Source organism: Lissotriton vulgaris, unplaced genomic scaffold (assembly GCF_964263255.1).
Source record: "Lissotriton vulgaris unplaced genomic scaffold, aLisVul1.2 SCAFFOLD_1939, whole genome shotgun sequence".
Taxonomy (NCBI): domain Eukaryota; kingdom Metazoa; phylum Chordata; class Amphibia; order Caudata; family Salamandridae; genus Lissotriton; species Lissotriton vulgaris.
Genome location: NW_028243668.1, coordinates 311,081 through 331,636, shown reverse-complemented (window position 1 = coordinate 331,636; position 20,556 = coordinate 311,081). Strand labels below are relative to the sequence as shown.

At 47.3% G+C, this 20,556-nt stretch overlaps 1 protein-coding gene across 4 annotated transcripts in view; it reads left to right on the top strand.

Moving 5' to 3' along the window:
• The window catches only part of LOC147668257 (prolyl 4-hydroxylase subunit alpha-1-like), a 415,422-nt gene that overhangs the window by 97,322 nt on the left and 297,544 nt on the right, over nt 1-20,556 (top strand). For all 4 annotated transcript variants that reach the window (XM_086948664.1, XM_086948663.1, XM_086948662.1 and 1 more), the window contains exon 5: nt 17,100-17,237. In XM_086948664.1, the coding sequence (XP_086804790.1) occupies nt 17,100-17,237 (138 nt within the window). The remainder of the gene's footprint in view (nt 1-17,099; nt 17,238-20,556) is intronic.

Here is a 20,556-nt window from a genome sequence, read left to right as displayed (position 1 = left end):
ATTTCGTTGATTTCCTTTCTGATGGCGGCCCGTCTCGCTTCTGGAATTCTATAAGGGCGTATCTTCACTCTCTAACCGGGAGGTGTGTCAATACAATATTCAGCCAGAGTAGTTCTACCTTGCATGTTCGAAAACAGAGAATCATGTCTCAAGAGTATGTCCTGAAGGTCTTTTTGTTGCTGATCATTAAGTTCATCATTAAGAATTAGTTGATCACGAGTAGAGGAGCTTCGTTGCGGATCTGATACCATGTGTTCTCCTGCAGGCAGTGGGCCCAACCACTTCTTGAGCAAATTGATGTGATATGTTTGCTGTTTGGTCGGGGTCACCTGTAGTTTGTAGCTTGTTCTTCCAATCGTTTCAACCACTTTATAGGGTTCGACCCATTCAGCTCGGAACTTGTGTGGAGGAAGGAAGGAGAACCAGAGCCCAATCATCCACGCTAAGTTGTCTCCATTTCTTTCCTTTATCATAGGCCGTTTTCTGACGTCTCTGACTCTCCTCTAGTTGAGTCGAAGCCAATTCTCTCAGTTTACCCAGTCTGGATCTCAGATTTCTGGCATAATCCAGAGTGGCAGCCGTTTCTTCCGGAGTCTCATTCTCCCACGCATCTTTGGTCTTCTCCAGGAGAGAGCGTGGAAGGCGACCATACAGGAGTTCGAAGGGGGACATTCCCATACTGCTATGTTTCTGACCTCTTATAGTATACAACGCTAGGGGCAGCATCTGGTCCCAGTCGGACCCGCTGACTTCCATCATCTTCCTGAGGGTCGACTTCAGAGTACGATTATAACGCTCCACCAGACCGTCCGTCTGAGGGTGGTATACAGAGGTGCGAATCTGGTGGATATTCAGGTTGTGGCAAATTTCTTTCATTTATTTCGACACAAACGGCGTGCCCTGATCCGTTAGGATCTCCTTGGGGAATCCCACTCGACTGAATAACTCAATCATTTTCTCACCAACTTGTTTAGAGGTAGTGGTTGTTAACGGAAAAGCCTCGGGAAACCGTGTGGCATAATCGACTATCACGAGTATGTGTTGGAAACCTTTTCTGGTCTTGGGCAAGGGTCCAATGAGATCCATTCCGACTCTCTCGAATGGTTTACCAATGATAGGCAATGGCTGCAACGGTACCGATGGTGGTTTGATCATGTTTTTCTTTTGACATATTCCGCATTCCTTGCAGTATATAGAGGTGTCCTTATATATTCCCGGCCCAAAAAAATTATTTAGGATATTTTGTGTCGTTTTCTCAGTACCTGTATGTCCAGCTATCAAATGACTGTGTCCGAAAAATAGTACTTGGTCCCGAAAAGGTACGGGTACTAGGAGTTGTAGAGGATCATCTTGTTTTCCTTGTCTATACAATAGATTTTTTTGAATCACGAATTTGGGGTATACATTGATATCTTTATCCTGATTTGCATGAGCCTGTTCCCAGGCATTGTAGAGGGTAGGATCGTTCATTTGTGCGAAACGGAAACTTTTGTGTAAGACCCATGGATCTGGGGAGAGTAATGCTGGAATCGTACCATGTTGTTTGTCTGTGGAACCAAAACCTCCTGCACCCCGTTCAGTGTCATCTAGAACGTTTAGTTCCTCCAAGGTGGGGTATGTTATGCGCTCACAAATCAGTTGTGCTACTCGATCACCTTTTTTTACTTGAAACTCTTTTTTTCCAAAGTTAAAAAGTATGATTCCCACATTTCCTCTGTAGTCTTCATCAATGACTCCAGCCCCTACATCAATGAAATGTTTCGCCGCTAGTCCAGATCGTGGGGCGAGTCTCCCTTAGCAGCCTGTGGGAACAGCAATTTTAATGTTGGTTTTTATGAGTGCTTTTTCTTGTGGAGGAATTGTATAGTCATAGGCACTGTATAAATCATAACCGGCTGCTTTACTGGAGCCTCTTGTAGGAGTAGTGTCATTTTTAGACAATTTTACGAAGCGTAAGACAACATTATTTATTTCTTTGTAATTTGGTTCCTTTTGAGTCCAGTTTTTTTAAAAAAAACATCTCGGGGTTGAAAGTATGAATCCTGTTCCAAAGTTTTTTTAAACATTTGTAGAAACCTTGGGTTGTCTGTCCCAATAATTAATTCTTCAGGGAGAGTCGCGAGGACTCCTACCCTAATAGTATGAGGTTTTCCCAGGGTGGGTTGGATTGGTACGTCGGCCAAAGGGTAAGGTTTAATATCCCCATGTACACACTTGATATTTACTTTCTTTTGGGGAATATACTGATCGAGGGGTACGTGCTGTGATTGTATAACTGATTGCCGACAGCCTGAATCTAAGAGTGCTTGTACAGATGAACCATTCACTTTAAAACTTACTCTGTATGCAGCTCCCATTTCTGCAGAATATAGTACAGCTCGGGTTAGATAGCCCACCTCCATCGGTTCTTCTGATTTTCATCTTTTTGGGCACAAGCGGGCGATATGACCCCAGTTACCGCAGTCGAAACATTGTGGTTCTGATGGTCTGGTATGTTCTGTACTCCATGTGCAAGACCGCGGAGGGTCCACTGGTTCGGTTACACGTTTTTCAGTTTTTGGATTTGGCTTGTAAGATTTCTCATAATCCCAACTGGGATTCTTAGGTTGAGCTCGTGAAAATGTGGAAGCCATCTCGACGGCTTGGTTGGTTGTCAGGTTATGGTGTTGTCTAAGCCATTTCTGAGTTGCATATGGGAGAGCTTCTAGGAACTGTTCAAGGTAAATACGATCTAGTATTTCTTCCTTACTACTGGTTGCTGGAGTGAGCCACTTATCAGCTGCCATTTTTAGTCTAACAAAAAGAGTTTTGGGGTTTTCTCCAGGGTTCCCTCTCTCTTTTCGGAATCGCAGTCGATAGGCTTCCGCGTCGAGTCCTAGGTGGTCTAATATTATTTTCTTTATGTCATTATAAGGAGTGTCTCCAGTGGGGTTCGCCACCTGATATGCGGCCTGTGCTTCACCTCCTAGTAAGGGTGCCAGGAAGAAGGGCCACTTACTGATGGGCCAGCCACATGCTCTAGCGGCTCGTTCAAAGTTCAATAAGAAGGAATCGGGGTCTTCTCCAGGTTGATATTTTTGGAGGGAAACTGCTGGTGCTCCATGTGTGACGGATCTTTCTACATTCCCCGTTCGCTGTACTGGGTCAGTCCATGGGGGAAGAACTTCTGTTCGTGCTTCAAAGGCTTTCTTCCATATCTCTCGGTCAGCTTGTGCTGATGATAGTTGTTGTTCTACTACCCACTCAAGTCTCTCTTGACCCTTCACTAATTGCTGAACGACTGTTTCCATCTTTTCTATACAGATGGTGTCACTGCCCGCATTCTCCACCTCTGTGTCTCGCTTCTGGAATTCTATAAGGGCGTATCTTCACTCTCTGACCGGGAGGTGTGTCAATACAATATTCAGCCAGAGTAGTTCTACCTGGTGTGTTCGAAAACAGAGAATCATGTCTCAAGAGTATGTCCTGAAGGTCTTTTTGTTGCTGATCATTAAGTTCATCATTAAGGATTAGTTGATCACGAGTAGAGGAGCTTCATTGCGGATCTGATACCATGTGTACTCCTGCAGGCAGTGGGCCCAACCACTTCTTGAGCAAATTGATGTGATATGTTTGCTGTCAGTACACTTTTTCCTTAAAGAAGTATTCCGTCGTGGAGATCTACTTCTACTCGGCCTCCTATGATGTCGTTCAGATGGATCGAGTTGGGGAAACACCTCCGGACTCCGTCGAGGCTTTACGTCTGAGTCCGTTTTGACTCTCGGATTAAACATACAGAATTAGTCTTTCGTGAGAGGGGTGCTTTACATATATATACGTGAAGGGGAAAGGGAGTGAGGACACATTAACCAGTGTAACACTCTTTGCGTCGGACTACTGGAAGTGCAGGGTAGTGCTCGGGTAAAAGGTACACCTGGTCAAGGAGGGGTCAGGTTTGATTAGGCGAACGGCCCTTACGTCCCACCCAGTTCCGGATAGTTTCGCGTACCTGAGTTAGCCACACACCTCCCCTGGGTGTGTGGCGGGGAGACTCGTAAAGTCGTTGGCCTCCTGGCTTCTCGTCCGTTCTTGAGGTCACAGCTTCCTCGCACTCCTGAGTCTTCCTTCCTTTCTGCCTCCACGTCCGTACTCCTCCGCTCCTCGTCAGTTTCTCTTCGCACGTCTTCTTCTCTCCGGGTGAACAAGCACACCTGGTGCTGGCGTTCCTCCGTATAAGACGTCTCCGCCTCAACATACAGTCCCGCAATGTCTCTTTAATGTATACGGGGTCATTCTGTACTGTCACTCTGTTACAGCCTGTCTCACAGATTACGGTCTAATTGTACCAGGAGAGGCGCCTAAAGTGCTAAGGTGGTGAAAGACTACTGCTTCTGCCAGGAGTTAACTAGCATGAGTATAGTGGTGGTAGCATACTGTGTAGTGATCAGTAGAAGTGAACAGGCCTTTTCTTTTTTTTTTTTCCTCTCATTTTTAGGTTTCGGCTAGCGATACACTGCACAGCAGTGTTGGCGCAGCCGAAATTTAATGATTTGCAGTATGGGGGCTTAAACCCGCCCCTCTTCTCCATTGGCTGGCTTCCTAAAGGGAGGCCAGCCATTGGAGCAGAGGGGCGTCACTCCATTTAACCCCCGTCCTTTTCGGATTCGGGGGCGTGTTTTTTCGTTTCTTTGGCTCTGTGACGTCATCCGTCACTCAACACCAAAACAAAACGCCCCCGATTCCAAACATGTCAGAGCTTTGTGGCAGCCAAAGTGTTCGTGGCGCAGTCTGGCCTCCCTAAGTGCTTTTTTACCCACGTGCCTCTCCGTATTAATAGACAAATTGCATTCTTAAAAGGCTGTTTCCTCCAAATGGTTTCTAGTTCAAATGGAACACAAGTTATTAAAAAGCGTGCGTGGCATGTTTCCATGAAGCAATTTGCCTTCTTGCGCAGTGAACCTATTCCGAATCTGCATTTATTCAGAACGCACGTGCCAAAAAACCTGAGAGCCATTCAGAGCACGGACGGTGTTCCCTGAATTGATGTGCAGACGGCCCCTGCCACCCCGCCTGGGGACTCCTCTCGGCACAGGTCGCGGTGTCCTCTTTCTCGCCGCGGTCATCCTCTTCCTTGGCACACACGACCCTCTTTCATAACTGCCACCTGAAGCATTTCTTGCAATTAGCCCACTTTAAACCGTCCACCCGCGGCACCCGGAGCCCTTGAAACCACTGGGCTTAGGAACAAGACCATCTCTCACACTTGGCACGTGCCGAGTACTTCTAGTCCCCGGAGCAAACTCCCTTTCGCCTCTGGCATACACAATCCGTCACAGGTCCGGGCACACACATTCATCTCACTTCCTTGGCGCAGGCAGTGCTCTCTGACCCCCCTGGTGCACACAATCCTTCTCAGGTCTGAGACGCACTTTTAACTCCAAGCTCACACAGATCTTTCTCATCTGGGCAACACACTTATCCTACTACCCCTGGGCCCCCGGCGCACACGCCCTTACTCCTACGGCTTACACCAGCTCCTGCCGCTGCACTTCTCACCCTGGCGCGCACTCTCTTATACCCCTAGCACATACACAGACTCCCGTGGCGCAGCGCGGGGTGCACTTCCTACCCTAGCGTACACTCTCTTATACCCCTAGAACATACACACTCTCCCGTGGCGTGGTGCACTGTACTCTTCACCCTGGCGTGCACCCTCTTATACCCCTAGCACATAGGCAAATTCTCAGGCGTGGCGCGCAGCGCTTCTCACCCTGACTGCACCATCTTACCCCGTCCCCTAGCACATAAGCAAACTCCAGGCTTGCCTCCTGAACCTCTCACCCTGGCGCGCACGCCCGGATACACAGGCACATACAGTGCTTTTTTATTGTTCGTGGCTCAGTATTTTTCACCATCTGTTTTACAGTTCTGTACAGCACGCCACTCGGAGCTCTCTCCCGCCTCGCCCCCCAATGGCTCATGATTTAGACACGGGCACGCATGCCTCTGCAGCGCGCGGTGCAGAGGGCCACACCCGCCCGGTCAGCCTGAGGCGTATGAATTTCTGTAACATTTGGGAGTCTCTGGAACCTTTCGGGGTCCCATTCTGTAGGGGCCTACCACTCCACTGGCACCAAAGCACACGCTCACTTGTTCGAATAGTCATATATCACCATGATGTTCGTTCTTGCCCGTGGCACGCGCAGGCCTTCTAACCTCAGGGCTACACACCCGTATCTCCTTTGTTTTTTGTCCTCTGACGTGCAGCCAGTGTTCTCCGTGGGCACGCAGCGGCAGTCCCCAGTCCTGCCAGCTGGGTACATACATTGCCATTCTCCCTGGTACACACACTAGCGTCTCTCCTAATGGCAAATCCAGCCACCCTCGACACACATATGCACTTGTCACATCAGATACAACACGCGTGTCTTCCCTGGCACAAGTAGAACTCCTGGCCCTTGGTATGCGCCCAGGAACATGCCAGACATTCACTTTTGCCCCGGGGCCACGCGCCCCTCAGTCGCCCACCAGGGCTCGTGCGCCCCTCTGTCGCTCCATGCACGCAGGCCCCATGCCCACTCTGGCACGCACGCCTCGCCGCGCACACTTCAGATGTCCGTGGTGCTCAGCGCTCTCGTGGGTTGGGCAGGCGTGGCTGGCGCTGAGTTGGGGAGCCAAGGATTGAAGCAACTCGAGCTGTCTGAGTGACCATCTGGCATTCCCATTAGGAGTCCTGCCAGTCACGAGCGCGGACCACCCTGCAAACGGCTCCCCTTTCAGCCCGGAGACAGCCTTTAGCAACATTTTTACGCAGAATATATCTAGCAAGAGTCCTTTCCCGCCCATTAATGTGTCCAAATGGGCAAAAGATGCTGCAAAAAGTTCTGCGTCTCTCCTTGAGGTTAAACGCGGAAAACAAAGTTTCAACTTTACTACAAAAATACACCTGTTCATTCTCACTTTAGTTACAGCGTTTGTAAAGCGAAAAGGAAATAAAAAACTGACGCGCCATTCACAATAAACTTCACGACTTGCAGTCATGTACAAGAGTTTGTCTAGTGGTGTCAAGTTATTTTAATCTTTAGTGGTTATGTAAGTATGCAGTGGTACTCGAGAGAGTCATTTGTCTGTACTTTGTGTGTATGCTGTCTTTTATTTGTTCCTTCTCTGTTTAATGTAGGTGTAGTGTCGTTTTAGACTTGGTGGTGCGTTGATGTTTCTACTTGTTCTGTTTGTTTTCTGATAAAGGAAGGTGCTTCTGGTACAGGTTGTGCACGTGTGCCTGGCATGGTATCATTTTGAAAAATGTTGTTCTGTGAGGATTCTGCACACACCCAGAAGCTTCATATTCATGCACTGTGTACAACCGAGAGGTTTGATAATTGATTGTATGAGGCTTTAGATGTCGTTATTAGATGGATTCACCATTTTGGTTTTTTTTAATTCACTTTGGAAGGTGTGAGAGCTTGTATTCTTACTCTTTGCTATTGTTGAGCAGATTGTGGGGTAGAGAGGAGTGGACTGACAACTAGTCCTTTTAATGTATTGCAGGAACAAAATAACGTTGCTAAAAAATAAAATCTGAAGCATGGACTTAGAACTGGATGGAGAACCCTTGTTACAATTGGCAGAGTAGAAGGAGCATGCTATCACTTTTTTAGTGCCACAACATACTCCTCCACACATACATATTTAGACTGTTTCCTAGAAGAAATAAAACTTGAAACTAGTTATACCTGTACAAGCTTGTGGGGCTCTGTGTGTGTGGGGGGCTCTGTGTGTGTGGGGGGCTCTGTGTGTGTGGGGGGCTCTGTGTGTGTGGGGGGCTCTGTGTGTGTGGGGGGGCTCTGTGTGTGGGGGGGCTCTGTGTGTGGGGGGCTCTGTGTGTGGGGGGCTCTGTGTGTGTGGGGCTCTGTGTGTGTGGGGGGCTCTGTGTGTGTGGGGGGGGCTCTGTGTGTGTGGGGGGGGCTCTGTGTGTGGGGGGGGCTCTGTGTGTGGGGGGGGCTCTGTGTGTGTGGGGGGGGCTCTGTGTGTGGGGGGGGCTCTGTGTCTGTGTGCGGGGCTCTGTGTGTGTGTGCGGGGCTCTGTGTGTGTGTGCGGGGGGGGCTCTGTGTGTGTGTGTGCGGCTCTGTGTGTGTGTGGGGGGGCTCTGTGTGTGTGGGGGGGCTCTGTGTGTGTGTGTGTGTGGGGGGCTCTGTGTGTGTGTGTGGGGGGGGACTCTGTGTTTATGGCGCTCTGTGTGTGTGTGTGGGGGGGGGCTCTCTGTGTGTGGGGGGCTCTGTGTGTGTGGGGGGCTCTGTGTGTGTGGGGTGCTGTGTGTGTGTGTGGAGGGGTCTGTGTGTGGGGTGTGTGTTTGTGGGGGGGGCTCTGTGTGTGTGTTGGGCTCTGTCTGTGTGGGTGGCTCTGTGTTTGTGTGTGTAGGTGGCACTGTGTGTGTGTGGCTCTGTGTGTGTGTGGCTCTGTGTGTGTGTGGCTCTGTGTGTGTGTGTGTGTGGCTCTGTGTGTGTGGGGGTGGCTGTGTGTGTGGGGGGGGCTCTGTGTGTGGGGGTGGCTCTGTGTGTGTGGGTGGCTCTATGTGAATGACTGTTGGTGGCTCGGTATGGGTGGCTTTGTGTGTGTGGGTGGCTCTGTGTGTGGGTGGCTCTGTGTGTGTGGGTGGCTCTGTGTGTGTGGGTGGCTCTGTGTGTGTGGGTGGCTCTGTGTGTGGGTAGCTGTGTGTGTGGGGGGTGGCAGTGTGTGTGGGGGGTGGCTGTGTGTGGGGGGGGTGGCTGTGTGTGTGTGGGGGTGGCTGTGTGTGTGGCTGTGTGTGTGGGGGTGGCTGTGTGTGGGGGGGTGGCTGTGTGTGGGGGGGGGTGGCTGTGTGTGTGTGTGTGGGTGGCTCTGTGTGTGTGGGTGGCTCTGTGTGTGTGTGGGTGGCTCTGTGTGTGTGGGTGGCTCTGTGTGTGTGGGTGGCTCTGTGTGTGTGTGGGTGGCTCTGTGTGTGTGGGGGTGGCTCTGTGTGTGTGGGTGGCTCTGTGTGTGTGGGTGGCTGTGTGTGTGGGTGGCTCTGTGTTTGTGTGTGTGTGTAGGTGGCCCTGTGGGTGTGGCTGTGTGTGTGGGGGGGTGGCTTTGTGTGTGTGTGGGTGGCTCTATGTGAATGACTGTGTGGATGTCTCTGTATGGGTGTGTGGGTGGCTTTGTGTGTGTGGCTCTTTATGGGTGCAAATGCAATAGGTCTCGCATTTGCGAGCCATTAAGCTATTGGCATTGTAAATGACCATGCCATTTATTTATGTTTTAAAAACATAAATAAAAATGTCATGAGCAATGCCAATAGCTCTAACTTTAATAATGCCGAAACCATTGCATTGTAAATGCTTGTTTTTTCTGGACACTGGAGTGATGCCTACAGGCTAACTCATGTGAAGTTCTGCTGCTTCGTGCTTAATTCACCCTTGATCTTCATCAAATTAGCATGTAGTTCTGTACAGTGCACGTGTGTTGTATACATATGATTGCCCCCCCCCCCTTCATCCCTAGAAAGATTTTTCAATTGCTGCATTCCTATGATCTAGATGGGACACACCCACTGGAGGAAGAACACAGTGCACTTCAACAAAGGCTGCTCTTTGATTCAGAGAGATGTCACTGTAAAGGGGCCTGGACACATGTCAGGAAGGAGATGGGGCTGTTAAGAGAATCATAAAAATTAGGGCAGAGACCCTGGGGGTGTACATTTGAAACGCTTATCACAGAGGCTGACATCTAGGTGTGAACCTCTAGTCCTTCCCATGGCCTGTGTTGTGGGCTATCAGATTTGAAGCCACTCCTATTGTGACAGGCTGCTTTCTGGAGTGTTAGGCAGAGGAGAGGAGACTTCAAAAGGAAGCAGACCTCCAACACAGACTTCAAAGACTCAGACCCTAAATCACATTTAATATCTGGAAATGGACTATTAGAACGGGAGGTCGAGGCCCCCAAAATTGTTAACTGCCAAGCAGTCAGTCTGGTTGTATGAGGGGGAGAAGCTCTGCAAAACGTCTGCCTGTGATCAGGACTGGGGAGTTGAGGCCTGCCAGTCTCTCAGCTGGGTAAGGGAACATCACCTATTGAAAATCCAAAGCCACCTGCCGCTGGAGTGCCAGTTCCTGCATGCTTTCCAAGTCCAGTGTTCTCTGTGAGGAAGAGGAGAGTGAGTAACGTCCAATGGGGAATCCTGTTGAGTGGATCCCAGTACAGAGGTGCGAGGAGAGGACTACTGTGTGAGGTGAGAACTACTGTGCCAATCGGACCATTGCCTGTGTGTGGCTTAAGTGTTGGTGAACCTGTGTGCCAGAAGGGGCCACTGGGAAGTACAATGCTCATAGCCTGGTTGATGCTGTTCAGAGGAGATGCTGCTGTGGTGACCTTTATGGGCTCAAGCCCTGACTGAGGTTCAGAACTAGAAACCGTTGAACACATCCCCCCCCTTCTCCCATCTCCTGTGGGAAGGATGTAAGGAAACCTAACATAGCACAGTATAAGCGCTGAGGGCACCCAGCTGCTGCTCCTGCAAAGCTGCAAGCGTTACTCCTCGAAGGCAGCCTCTTTGCAAGCGATTGAAATGCTCTCGGACATTCCGGTTGTGCAATCCCTGCTGGTGGGAGAAGGATTCATCAAAGGGCTGAAAGTTCCAGGAGGAACTCGCCTGCCAGAAAGCGCTTAGGTACACTCTTTGACTTTTCTAAAAGAGTCAGAGTGTGACTCAGACTGCAGTAGGACCTAACATCAAAGTTGCCTATAGTGAATGGGGAGTAACCACCTTGAGAAGAGAGTGGGACATGTGCTGGCTGCCAATTGAGCATTAGAGCCCTGACTTCAGGGAGCTATGTATATTGTTTATGTATGCCATATTTTTCCACTTTGTGTTCCTATATAAATACTCTGTTCGAGGCATATGGGCTGCAGATGGTACATTATGAATAGATCGCCATCTGGTGTTGGGCTCGGATGATTGCACTTTGTTTTTCTCTTGGAGAGTCTTTTGTATCTTGGTGACTCCTCCCTTAGTTGGTAGTGCGCATGGGCATCGGCTCCATCCTTAGATTGTTTTTTTCCGCCATCGGGTTCGGATGAAGATCGAGACGCTCCAGATCAACTTCTGAAGAAAGTGATTTTTCGGCGCGTATTCCCTTTCCAATTCGACGGTATTGTTAGCGAACGCGTTCTTTTCCATTCCGACGCGTTACAAATTCAAAATAGAAGAGAAAAACTTGGATCTACGTCGAGGAACAAGAGACCTTTCTCGGCGCAGTCAAGCCCGGAGTCCATGGAAAGGACTCCATTCAAAAAATGTCCATCGTGTGGTGCTAAGTTCCCACACAAGGACCTACACGAGGTGTGCAACCTCTGCCTATCGCCTGAACACGAATCCAGGGACTGCGAAGCCTGCGCAGCATTCTCCTCCAAGCTAACGATCAGGAATCGTCGAGCTCGAAGGCACGAGGCTTCCAGAATGCAGGCGGAGGCGATCCCGGAGCTGTTCGGAGACGAACAAATCGAGGAAGAAGAGGACCAGTCGGGGTCGGAAGGGGACCAGTCGGAGGTTGAAGAACTCTTCGAGCAACAAACCGTGAGTGACGACGTCCCCTTACCGAAAAACCGACCCCGTGCGGTAACGACCCCGCCCTCGGGCCCGGTCAAATCGCTGAAAAAAGTTTCCGACGCCCCGCCTTCGGGCCCGGCAACGAAACCGAAACTGAAACCGAAACACTCGGAATCCCACCACGTCGGATCCGAGAAAAGGGCGTCATCGACTTCGACACCGAGGCGGCATATAAAGGAGAGCTCGGTATCGAAACATTCCATGTCGAAAAAGAAATATGATGTATCGCCCAAAAGACACTCGATACCCAAAAAGTCGGAATCGAGCAGACATTCGGTGTCGAAACCAGAAAGATCTGAGGATCGAAAACAAAAACAGCTCTCGGAACCAGGACCCTCGGTACCGATTCAAGAGCAACAAACAGATCCCAAGCAAAAGATCTTGTTTATTGACCCACAAACTGGGAAAGTGGTCACGAAGAAGAGAAAGAGTGAACAGTCAGAAGATAAACCTCTTCCTCCAAAAAAGAGAACAATGGGGACGAACATAACTCCTCCTGCTTCTCCTCGTCCTAAAGACACACCCTCTTCTCCTATTCCTCACAATAGGCCACATATTCCTACACCCTCCACACCAAGACCAGCTACACCTCAGTCAGATGTAGACAGTGATATAGGGGAGGGAGAACCTCAAGGGGATGACGAATCTATCCAGGATGAGGAAGATCCATGGGAAAATTACGATGTAGGGTCAGATGAGGACAACGACCCAGAGCTATACCCCTCAAAGCCTTCACCACCTGATGATAACACAGGTTTTGTGCAGCTCATTAATAGGGCAGCAAAATATCACAAACTAGATATGCACACAGAACCTCAGATAGAGGATTTCTTGTTAGAGACTCTACCTAGTGCACAGAGAACATCAGGTACTCTTCCTATGCTAAAGGGTCTTCTCACTCACACAGAAGAAATATTCGAAAACCCAGTGAGAGCCAGGGTGTTAAACCCAAGAATCGATAAAAAATATAAAGCGGCTCCAAAGGACCCAATATTTATTAGAGGGCATGTACCCCTAGACTCGCTGGTGGTCTCAACCGCTCGTAAGAGAGCAAACTCATTATCTACAGGAGAGGCTCCTCCACCAGATAAAGAGTCGAAGTTAATAGATGCATCAGGCAAGAGAGTAGCATCACAGGCAGCAAATAGCTGGCGTATAGCTAATACACAAGCTCTACTCGCACGTTACGACAGGGCACATTACGATGAGTTAGAAAAACTTCTCACACATCTTCCAAAAGAACATCAAAAGAAGGCAGACCAATTAATTCAGGAAGGTAAAATAATAACTAATACTTCCATTAAGTGTGCGTTAGACGCAGCAGACACTGCAGCAAGGTCTATTAACACTAGTGTCATGCTAAGAAGGCACGCATGGCTCAGAATCTCAGGATTCAAACAAGAAGTTCAAACAGCCCTACTGAACAGACCATTTGATCAGAAGACATTGTTCGGTTCAAGTACAGACGAGACATTAGAAAAGATGAAAAAGGATACAGAAACGGCTAAGTCAATGGGAGCATTGCAACAGCCAACGCACAGAGGTTCCTTTCGTAGATCCACCTATAGAGGGGGCTCAAAAAACACAGGAACAAATCAGCAATCCACATCTTTCACACCAACATCACCCAGAGGTAATTCAAGAGGTAATTACAGAGGTAACAACAATAAGGGTAGAGGCCGTGGAAATAATAACAACCGCAACGCCTCAACACCAAAACAGTGACTTCATAGATCTCCCCCCAGACCACATAACACCGGTCGGGGGACGTCTATCACAATTCCTACCTGTCTGGGAAGACATCACGTCAGACAAGTGGGTGAGACAAATTATCCAACATGGTTATTGCCTTGAACTCACAGCTACCCCGCCAAACATCCCCCCCAAACAGCGCCCAATGAGTCAGGATCATTTGACATTGTTAAGAGAAGAAGTGCTAGCACTTCTACAAAAGCATGCAATAGAGAAGGTCCCAAAGGATCAACAAGGAACAGGAGTATACTCTCTATACTTCCTGATCCCCAAAAAGGACGGGTCCCTACGACCAATATTAGACCTCAGACCTCTCAATGCTTACATAAATTCGGAGCACTTCCACATGGTCACGCTCCAACAAGTACTCCCTTTACTGAAGCAAGGGGACTTTCTTTCTACACTGGATCTAAAAGACGCTTACTTTCATATCCCAATTCACAAAGCCCACAGAAAATACCTAAGGTTTGTGTTAGAAGGACAACACTACCAGTTCAAGGTCCTTCCGTTCGGTGTCACAACAGCACCGAGAGTTTTCACAAAATGCCTAGCTGTGGTGGCAGCACACCTAAGAAGACAACAAATACATGTCTTCCCATACTTGGACGATTGGCTAATAAAGGCCAAATCCAAGGAAGAATGTCTTCACAACACACAGAAGACAATTCAACTGCTGCACCACCTAGGGTTTACGGTGAACTACAAAAAATCACACCTGCAACCAAACCAGATCCAGCAATACCTGGGGGCTACAGTAGACACAGAAAAGGCAATAGCATACCCCAACCCAATCAGAGTACAGACAATGGTCGGGTTAATACAAAAATTTCAACCACAACACTCACTACCAGCACGAGTGTTTATGCAACTATTAGGCATGATGTCCTCTTGCATACTGCTAATACCACATGCCAGACTACAAATGCGCCCACTACAAGAGTGTCTAGCGACACAGTGGAATCAGGCTCAAGGTCAGATTACAGATCTGGTGTTGGTAAACGACCGGACGTATCGCTCTCTGAAGTGGTGGAACACAGAAAACATTTCCAAAGGACGGTCGTTCCTAGAGCCAGTTCCACAAGTAATAATAACAGCGGACGCATCGCTCTCCGGATGGGGAGCGCATATGGACAAATACACAGTACAGGGGAAGTGGAGTGCGCAGCAAAAGAAGCTGCACATCAACTACCTAGAACTGTTAGCAATATTTCTAGCACTAAAAGCTTTCCAAATGCAAATAAAAAACAAGGCAGTCCTGATCAGAACAGACAACATGACTGCAATGTATTATATTCAAAAACAGGGGGGGACACACTCTCTCCAACTGTCCAAACTAGCACAGGACATATGGAGATGGGCCATTCCTCAAAAAATCTACCTGTTAGCGGAACACCTACCAGGAATTCAAAATCAAATAGCAGACATCCTAAGCAGACAGTCAGAGCAAGTTCACGAATGGGAACTGCACGACCAAATACTACAGCCATTCTTCCAAAAATGGGGGCAACCAGAGGTAGATCTGTTTGCAAATCATCAAAACGCAAAATGCAAACAATTCGCATCCAGGTACCCACACCAAAGGTCCCAGGGCAATGCACTGTGGATAAATTGGTCCAACAAATTTGCTTACGCGTTCCCTCCTCTACCACTAATTCCACTACTGGTGAGGAAACTGCAGCAGCACTCAATGACAATGATACTAGTGGCACCCACGTGGGCAAGACAGCCGTGGTTCACCACGCTGCTACAACTCTCACAAGTACCACATCAAAAGCTAAGATTATTACCCATGCATCTTACACAGAACCATGGAGAAATAATGCACCCAGATCCCAAACAACTGAACCTAGCGATCTGGCTCCTGAGGTCATAGAGTTTGGGTATTTAGATTTACCACCAGAATGCATGGAAATCATTAAACAGGCAAGACGTCCTACCACCAGAGCATGCTATGCAGCAAAATGGAAGAGGTTTGCTATACACTGTAACAGTAAGCACATCAACCCTCTGGACGCATCCACTAAACAAATCATTTGCTACTTATTACACTTACAACAATGTAATCTAGCATATACATCTATTAGGGTTCATCTAGCAGCCATAGCGGCGTACCTACAAAACAGACAACACCTGTCATTGTTTAAAGTACCAGCAATTAAAGCTTTCATGGAAGGACTCAAAAGAGTCATTCCACCAAGAAGACCACCTTCCCCAGTCTGGAATCTCAACATAGTGCTTACCAGACTAATGGGGCCACCCTTTGAACCTATGCATAGGTGTGAAATACAATTCCTCACATGGAAGGTGGCCTTCCTCATAGCTATCACGTCACTTAGAAGAGTAAGTGAACTACAGGCTTTTACGATTCAGGAACCATTTATGCAGCTACACCAAAATAAAGTGGTTCTTAGAACAAACCCAAAATTCTTACCAAAGGTTATTTCAGCATTCCACATCAATCAGTCAGTGGAATTACCGGTTTTCTTTCCAAAACCACAAACAGTAGCGGAAAGAGCCCTACATACACTGGATGTTAGGAGGGCCATATTGTACTATATAGAGAGAACACAAACTTTCAGAAAGACAAAACAGCTATTTGTTGCGTTTTCTCCCACACATAAAGGCAATCCCATCTCCAAGGCGGGCATTGCCAGGTGGATTGTAAAATGCATTCAAATATGCTACTTAAAAGCAAAGAGAACATTAACTGTTCCTCCTAGAGCTCACTCTACACGTAAACTAGGAGCATCTATGGCATTTCTGGGAAACATTCCACTAGATGACATATGCAAAGCGGCTACCTGGGTTACACCGCACACTTTCACAAAACACTATTGTGTAGATGTGCACACAACACAACAAGCTAGAGTGGGACAAGCAGTATTAAAAACATTGTTTCAGACAGTTGCAACAGACACGGGCGACCACCGCTAGGGAGAGAACTGCTGTATAGTCTATTCATAATGTACCATCTGCAGCCCATATGCCTCGAACGGAATATGCTACTTACCAGTATGCATCTGTTCTTGGCATAGAGGGCTGCAGAGTGGTACATGCCCTCCCAGCCTCCCCGGAAACCTGTGTCTGTTCCAACACTATCTTATTTAGATACACTTACATGGGCACTCTTATCTGTATTCTACTATACTACTCCATCTAACCCTACTATGGCAAAACAATCTAAGGATGGAGCCGATGCCCATGCGCACTACCAACTAAGGGAGGAGTCACCAAGATACAAAAGACTCTCCAAGAGAAAAACAAAGTGCAATCATCCGAGCCCAACACCAGATGGCGATCTATTCATAATGTACCACTCTGCAGCCCTCTATGCCAAGAACAGATGCATACTGGTAAGTAGCATATTCCTTATCATAAGACATTTAGCGTATTTTGAGTTACGAGCCTGTGTTCACCCCTGTATCTAACTCCCCCCTCCCCCACCCGTACATCTCCCCCACCCAGAGAAGCCTTAGAATGCTTGACCCGTGCTAATACCGACGTCAAGTGCTGAAGAGGTTCTTGGCCCAGTTGTTCAGAATCCATAGTAGGTTGTGCCCTGGGACATGAGGATTAAAAGGCCTCAACCCCAAAGTTGGGCCAAGTCGCTCCATCTTGCCCCGTGGCCCTTTTAAAGGGGTTCTGACAGGTACTGACCCCCAAAAATGTTAGTAACGGAAGTATGTGTATGTAAGTCTAATTCAGTTGGTATCTGACTTCTATCATTCCTGTTTTTTTATTGTAGGATTTATTTCCAACCTGACTGTTCAACGTCAACATTTCCCCAATGATGAGGATCAGACCGGCGCAGCAAAGGCCCTCCTTCGTCTCCAGGACACATACAATCTGGACACTGACACCTTATCCAAAGGAAACCTCCCAGGTGAGTGTCAGATGTTTTGTGAAGACTATTGTTGTAAATAAAAACCTTGTTATTAAGCTTCTATGAGAATTTTCTTTTTTTAAATATAATACATTTTAGTTCGTGCGAATCATTTCCAATGAGGTTACAGATACAATGGAGGCATGTTTGCTTACAATACAAAGGTAACAAAGAACATCAGTCAAGCATAGATTCCCGCCCCCCCCATCCTGACTTCCACATCCACTTGCCACCCCCTTTCTTCCGGGTCACTCTGTTACCGCTTAGTGGTACATTGCCTTACACAGTTTTGTTGCCCAAAGTCTCGGATTAGAAACTTTATTAGAGCAGTCCCTTGTTTTGGATTTGCACCATCTTATCAAAATCATTTTTAAAATGACAAAGTATTGAAATCTTGTCAAAGTTTTTAGCAAGAGTAGATCACTTTGCAAATATTCTATTGAAGCTGTTGAGGTAACTTGAGCAAAGCTAGGCAATAATTTTGTGGTAGAGTAATAACCATTAAATGCAGCACACATCACTTTTAATCACGGTCTTGTGGTGGGCTAATGAGAGATTCTGTTCTCCGATAGTGAACCTTTTTTTTTCTTTGTCAATACACTAAAAGCAACAAATAGGAGCCGTCTGCATTTGATATTTTTTTTATTGTTTGTGTTACTGCTTGGTGTACGATCTGTATTTCTACTAGTAGAATGTTTAATATGAAGGTGTTGCAAAGTAATTTTTGCACTGATTTTGATGTGGACGTTTTGGGGCAAGATGTGCATCTGGAGACTGCTCAGAAAGCGAGGCACTTGACTATTTCCTGTTCTTGACTGGTGCCTCTGTGCTTAAATCATGTAAGTTGAATCACGCTTATATAAATGCTGTTTGCCAACAATGAGTACTTTTTTGACATGGGAGCACTGTCCGCCCTGCTTTGTGGTGAGAGGCACAGAGTGGGATGTGGCACATATTGATTGCTGCTGCCCAGCAGGCACAGTTCTAGTGTATTGCCTACCAAAGTTAGCTCAGACTTAGAATTGGGCTGCATTGATTAAGGAGTTGCAGGAGCTGCCCCATGACAACAGGTTGCTGAACCCCACGATATTGGCATAGCTGTTTTGGGGCAGGATTTAATGCAGCTTGAATGGAGTGTTTGAAATTGGTGAAATGGGAATGTCCTCTGCTTGGTATACAGACGTGTTTCCCTGGCTTTAGTGCTGTGTGTGTGGTACTCTGACTTTTGATTTTTGGCTCTGCTGTTTAGGTAATCCAGCATGTGTACAGAGGCCAAGGACTATCTTTGACATGAAGAAGTTGGGGACTTGTTCTATGACTGGGAGACGCTGCCTCATCTACTGACAGTTGACCACTGACCCTGACATAGGTTTAGCACAGAGAGTGGTTGTGGCAGTATAGAGAGTTTTTAAAATCCATAATGTGATCAGAATGTTTTATCTGAGCTACTGAAGTGGAGGTATATTTGCCCACTTCTGTAAAGTATTGTGTGAAAGTTACCCAGTTCCTTGCGCTAACATCTGAAGTCTATGGTATGCTTGTTCATATGTATAGCCTATGTGGAGCATGTTTAAGCCACAGTAATGTAGGCCCGTGGCATCCACTTCGGATACATCTGGTCTCGCTTTGACCAGATGGAGCAGAGGATTGTTTTGTCTCACACCTAACGTCTGGGCCGAAACATGTTGACCAGTTGAGATAGGATAGTTTATTACTTCCTGTCCTCACACATTTGTAATCCTATCCAATGGGGGCACGCGAACAAAGGTTATTTTCTGCCCACCAAGAGATAGTTTTACTGACACCTCATACTCCTTTTGCACCCTGCCTCTCACTCAAGAACATTATCTTTGTTCATCAGCACACTCCTCCTGTTCTGACACCCTGGAGTTGTAGCCCACACAAGGTACCTTGCGGTCCTTGTGTGAGGAAGGAACCCAATAATAAAGTATGTCCCCTTGGGGTGAGTGAGGGTTCTCGTCCTAACGGTAAGCGCTCCATTCTAGTCTTCGAGTACCATAGGAGGTAGTCTGTTGTTTTACTCTCATTACTTGACGTACAATAGTTTGTGAGACTGTATTGATTTGTGAGAAGTATGTTGTTGGTAGGGTAGATGCTTCCCCTCAAGACCCTTTGTGTAGTGTTAGCTAAGGATTGTGTTCCCATGCAGTATAAATTTATTGCTTACATTTTTTAAGCTAGAGGGAGAAACTAGTTGCTGAAGATGTGCGAGTGGAGACAGGAATTAGTTGGACATTAACTTGGGCTTTTGTGTGGCAAGGGAACCCTGATTAGTCTTCCTGAACACTGCCATTTGAAGGATTATAGGGGGAGGTGTGGACTGCAGAGTCTGTTTTCCAAAGGGAGGAAAACCTTAGGTGTGGCCTGTTCTCTTGTCTTTCTTCCTTAAGTGGGCTGTTGAGAAAGGTGCAAACATTTCACATCTCTTTTTGCCTCCGTTTTCATATGCCAGGTTGGAAAACGCCATGCTGTGAGAAGCATCACAAAGGATGTGTCTGGAGACTAGCCTTGAACAGACAGTTTAGAGGAGAACCACTCTAAACAGGTTCTAAATGTTCAGACCATGGACACCTCTCCGGTCTACCAGTTGTGTATAAAAGGGAAGCCTGTTACCTCATTAATTACAAGTTCTGTACGGCCAAGTAAGGGAGTGCTCTGCAGAGTACTTGGGGACTTATGTATGTTGTAGCATTCAGTGCTGAGATTTCTTGGAGAGCAAATCTAATACGATTTGGGTGAAGGAGGAGAACAGGAATATCTGAAGTTGACAGAGTGATCCCTCTTTTCAAGATGTTGTCTTGAATGATAAAAGCTGTGCAAGCTGCCAGAGTATTACAAATGTTCCAAACAACTTTCCTGTACCAGCTAAATAAGATCAAATAATTTGAATAAAGCTAGCCACTAATGCTCAGTGGGCACTTGAAAAAAGTGCTTACCGCCAGCTGAAAACTATGATTCAAGTGCAATGATTGACAAGATGGGAAGGAAACATGATGAATGGATTGCCAAATGCATGGCAGACCTTCGGATGCCAAATGGGAATACATTTGGATATTTATGTGTATGTCTTGATATGTGACTCACTTTTGAAGTAGGGCCTGCTCATACATTGGTCCACAGTATTCTATTGAAAACCACATACCATGGACTTTAAAATCAAGGAACCGGTCTTGGCTAAGGAATTCGGACCCTGCCAATCAAACCACATGCCATCTGAAAGCTATGCAGGTTGAGGGTCCTGCTTTTAAACCAATTGGGTTCTCTGAAGGGTGTTTTTAGAATGTTCTAGAATCTCAAA